The sequence below is a fragment of the Grus americana genome, chromosome 15 (assembly GCF_028858705.1).
Source record: "Grus americana isolate bGruAme1 chromosome 15, bGruAme1.mat, whole genome shotgun sequence".
NCBI classification, from domain to species: Eukaryota; Metazoa; Chordata; class Aves; order Gruiformes; family Gruidae; genus Grus; species Grus americana.
In genome coordinates, this window is record NC_072866.1 from 15,527,458 (window position 1) to 15,531,412 (window position 3,955).

Sequence of the window (3,955 nt, forward strand, 5' to 3'; positions counted from 1 at the left end):
CGGATGGGCGGGCCCACCGTCGGTCCGGGAGCGGGTGCGCTGTGCGGCCGGCGCGCTGTGCGGGCGGGTGCCGCCATGCCCATGTACAAGGTGAGGCCCTTCCACAGGGTCGGCGGGGAGGTGCTGGCGGAGCAGCTGCCCACCTGCATGTACCGTCTGCCCAACCTGCACCGCCATCCCTCGCCACCGCAGCAGGTAGGAGCGAGAGAGCGACGAATGGGCCCGCCTGGCCGGCCGGGGAGGGAGGGGTGAGGCCTGCTCTGGCCGCGGCCCGCAGCGCTCGCCACAGCGGCCTCGGCCGTGGGCAGCGGGCCGGCGCCTGGGGCCGCGCTGGGTCGGTGTTTGCTCCGGGCGGGACGTGCTTTCGGGCGCTGGGAGAAGCCTCCGGCGCCGGGGAGCTCAGAGGGGTCCGGTCCCCGCGATCGAGCGCCTTAGCCCGCAGGAGGGCAGCGCTGGCCCCTCCTCGCTCAGCAGGGGCTCGTTCGAGGGCTGAATAAGCTCAGCTTTTCCGGGAATTTCCCTGTGATATTTTTAAAGCCTTCCGTAATTCTCGACTTGGCTTTTCTGGGCTCTCGTGTGTGTGTCTCAGTTTGTATCTTGAAACGGCCGCATTTGCGGTGCCGTGCCCACGGGCTGTGTCCCTTCTTGCTGCAGCGTCACTCTGGCTCGGGTCCGATTCCTTTTTGGCTGGTGAGATAGGAACTAGCCCGCTACACACTCTCTGTTTCCAGTCTCAGTTACTTCTTTCTTCAATAAGGCAAAACCGGAAAATACCACGTTGCGCTACTCGAGTTGACTTCAGCCTCCCTCCAGTGTCAGCAATGCCTTGCGTTCTTCCAGGCTGCTTGTGGCCGGCTGTAGCTTGATGCCATCACATCTTTTCAGCGAGCGATTGCTGTGCCCTCTCTCCCATCACAACAGCAAAGTATGAACTACCAGTCTCCTCTGAGAATAGCTATTATTTCCCGGAATTGTGTACTAGCCAAATAACGGTCACGGTTTCTGTGTCTTGTCTTTGAGAACATTGTGTAAGTGGGTATCAAGTTTTCACTTGGATACCTTGCTTGTTCTCTCTTTATCCATTAGACTGAAAAAAGGCAGTTTGGCTGATAGGGTGGGTTTTGTTAATAGTTATTCAGGATGCTTAGAAATGGGTTATCTATATAAAGATTTTTCTTTATTTTAAGTTTCTAGACTTAAAACCTCCCACAGGAATATATTTTTCATCTTTTAAAAGAAATAGCATTGTAAGATAAGAGACTTTTAAGATAATGGAGGTAACAAGAAGATGCGTTGGGGATTAACATGTAACAAAGCCTGTGGTCTTTTTTTCTCTATATTCTCTGAAACAAAGAATGACTACAAAGAGTGATTTCATATGATATACCATCCACCTAAACCTGCAGGTCTTTTTACTTTTATTAACTACCTGATTTGTCAAAAAGTTTCCTAGTTTGGCAGCCTCAACACAAACTGTCAGTCTGCTGCTCTGGGCTGAAGAGAATCCTGACAAGGTAACTTTGGTTTCAGGTTTTAATTCAGCACTTCACTGCCAGCTCTAAGTTTCTGCGGTTGTGGTCTGATTTTTACTACGTTACAGAGTTTGCTGTAGCTAGTGGTTTAAAAAAATATGCTAAGTGGGAAGATTTCAGAGATTTGGTTAAATAACCCATCTCTCACCACTCTCATACAGACAGAAGAAGAGAGACAACTAGTAGACCTAAGACCGTGACATTCCATGACGTTCCAGTTATTTGAATGTGTTTCAAGTCTTTCAAAACTTACTGTGAAGTGACACTGAGTGAACATTTATGTGACCTTATTATTTCCTCTCTTTCTATAGGAAGAGGTTGACCCATCACTTCAAGCGCTTGAATCCCACCAGGAAGAGATTCTAAAACGCTTGTATGAACTGAAGAGTGCTGTTGATGGTCTCTCAAAGATGATACAAACCCCGGATGCTGACTTTGATGTAACGAATATCATTCAAACTGATGAGTGTTCTCCTTTGACAACAACTGGAGCAGATTTAGATTTGATGCTTGGAAAGGCAAGTTTGGTTGAGCATATACATTGATAGAATCATAGAATGGTTGGGGTTGGAAGGCACCTTAAAGATCATCTAGTTCCAACCCCCCGGCTGCGGGCAGGGACACCCTCCACTAGACCACGTTGCCCAAAGCCTCATCCAACCTGGTCTTAAACACTTCCAGGGATGGGGCATCCACAACCTCTTTGGGCAACCTGTTCCAGTGCCTCACCACTCTAACAGTAAAGAATTTCTTTCTAACATCTAATCTAAATCAACCCTCCTTCAGCATAAATAGATAGATACTTTCTTTGCTCTCAGATTTTCAGGGTTGGAAGGGTGGCGTTAAAACCTGGGACGCTCAGAACTCAATATACAAGTCTTGCATCCTTACAAATAACCTACAACTACCATTTCATTTTGGACATCCAGATTATAGATACAAGCATTTATAAATACTAAACCCTATATATTGTCATTTGGATATAATTCCAAGCTAGAATGATTAATTTTGAAATTATGACAGTTGGTTTCTTGTGTGTTACCACTGCAAATTTTAGCTTTGGCTTCAGATTGGATTAGAATTTACCTCAATCATGCTCTTACAAGATGTTTACATGTTAAAACAAGTTTTAAATGTCCAAACTTGAATCGATTTCTTTGAATATCATTAGAATTTCAGCTATACACATGCATGGCTACGTACATTTTGGTGCCAAATGAAAACTGCTACTTCAAAGTCTGATCTGGAATGTGTCTTACCTCCCAAATGTTTTACTTTCCATTCAGGATTATGGTGCCCTGAAAGATATTGTAATCAATGCAAACCCTTCTCTACCTCCGCTGTCATTGTTAGTACTACATAGTCTGCTTTGTGAGCGCTATAAAATACTGTCGGCTGTTCACACACATTCATCGGTGAAAAGCGTACCAGAAAGCCTCTTGAAATGCTTTGGAGAGCAGACGAAGAAGCAACCGCGTCACGAGTATCAGTTGGGCTTTACTCTTATTTGGAAGGATGGTAAGAATGAAGTTATCTTGTAGATCAGTATTATACAGTAGGTGAGAAAATGAAACTTGTGCTATAAAACTTTGACAACAGCTGCTTTGGTGTCTTTGTACTGAGGCACAACAGATATGTACTGCAGGTAACACTTTTGCTGTCTTTATAGCTGTGAACAATTATCATTACATTTAACTTTTCTACCATGTGGTGTTCACTTTTTCTTTTCTTAATTTCAGTTCCAAAACCCCAGATGAAGTTTAGCATTCAAACAATGTGCCCTATCGAAGGAGAGGGGAACATCGCTAGATTTCTCTTCTCCCTGTTTGGCCAGAAGTACAACGCAGTTACTTCAACTCTGATTGACAGCTGGGTTGATACAGCCATCTTCCAGCTGAAAGAAGGCAGCAGTAAGGAAAAAGGAGCAGTCTTGCGCTCTATGAATGCTGCCCTGGGCAAGACAGCATGGTTGGTGGGAAACGAACTCACCGTAGCAGACATTGTTGCGTGGTGTGCGCTTCAGCAGACAGGTAGCGCAAATGCTGCCCCAGCCAACGTGCAAAAATGGATGAAGTCATGTGAGAACTTGGCACCTTTCAGCTCTGTTATGAAGCTACTAAAGTAAGCCTGTCCTCTTTGTAATGGCGTTATTTTAATCTTACTCCACCTCACGCTTGCTGTAGTGGTTTGAGTCCTTTCTGAGATGTATTCAAGTACTACTCCTAAAACCAATAAAAACATTACAGCTACCTTCTGGGTGTGACCTTCCTTTTTTGTAACTGATGCATAACATGCATGTTTTTTTAATGATTAAAAGGTATCTACAGTAGTCGTACAAGCTGCACTTTTAATTTTTCCCTGTAACCCAAATGCTTATTTACATAATTTAACCTTAGTACAATTTAAGTGCAACGTGAATCCTT

General features: G+C 45.0%; 1 protein-coding gene across 2 annotated transcripts; it reads left to right on the forward strand.

The window, feature by feature from the left end:
* The first annotated feature begins 16 nt into the window (after window positions 1-16).
* Window positions 17-3,782, forward strand: AIMP2 (aminoacyl tRNA synthetase complex interacting multifunctional protein 2). 2 transcript variants are annotated; one of them, XM_054843615.1, is made up of 5 exons: window positions 58-195; window positions 758-925; window positions 1,844-2,050; window positions 2,819-3,050; window positions 3,272-3,782. In XM_054843615.1, the coding sequence occupies exons 2-5, from the start codon at window positions 866-868 to the stop codon at window positions 3,655-3,657; spliced, it is 885 nt and encodes a 294-aa protein (XP_054699590.1). In that variant the 5' UTR covers window positions 58-195; window positions 758-865; the 3' UTR covers window positions 3,658-3,782. The 2 variants fall into 2 exon arrangements, with proteins under 2 accessions (XP_054699589.1, XP_054699590.1); XM_054843614.1 differs by lacking the exon at window positions 758-925 and having other exon boundaries at window positions 17-195.
* Window positions 3,783-3,955: the final 173 nt, after the last annotated feature.

Excerpts from the sequence above, each read along its gene's own strand:
- AIMP2 (XM_054843614.1), top strand. The coding sequence starts at position 76 with ATGCCCATGTACAAGGTGAGGCCCTTCCACAGGGTCGGCGGGGAGGTG. Across the intron at positions 2,051-2,818 it reads TAGATTTGATGCTTGGAAAG|GATTATGGTGCCCTGAAAGA; the intron begins GCAAGTTTGGTT and ends CTTTCCATTCAG. Across the intron at positions 3,051-3,271 it reads TACTCTTATTTGGAAGGATG|TTCCAAAACCCCAGATGAAG; the intron begins GTAAGAATGAAG and ends TCTTAATTTCAG.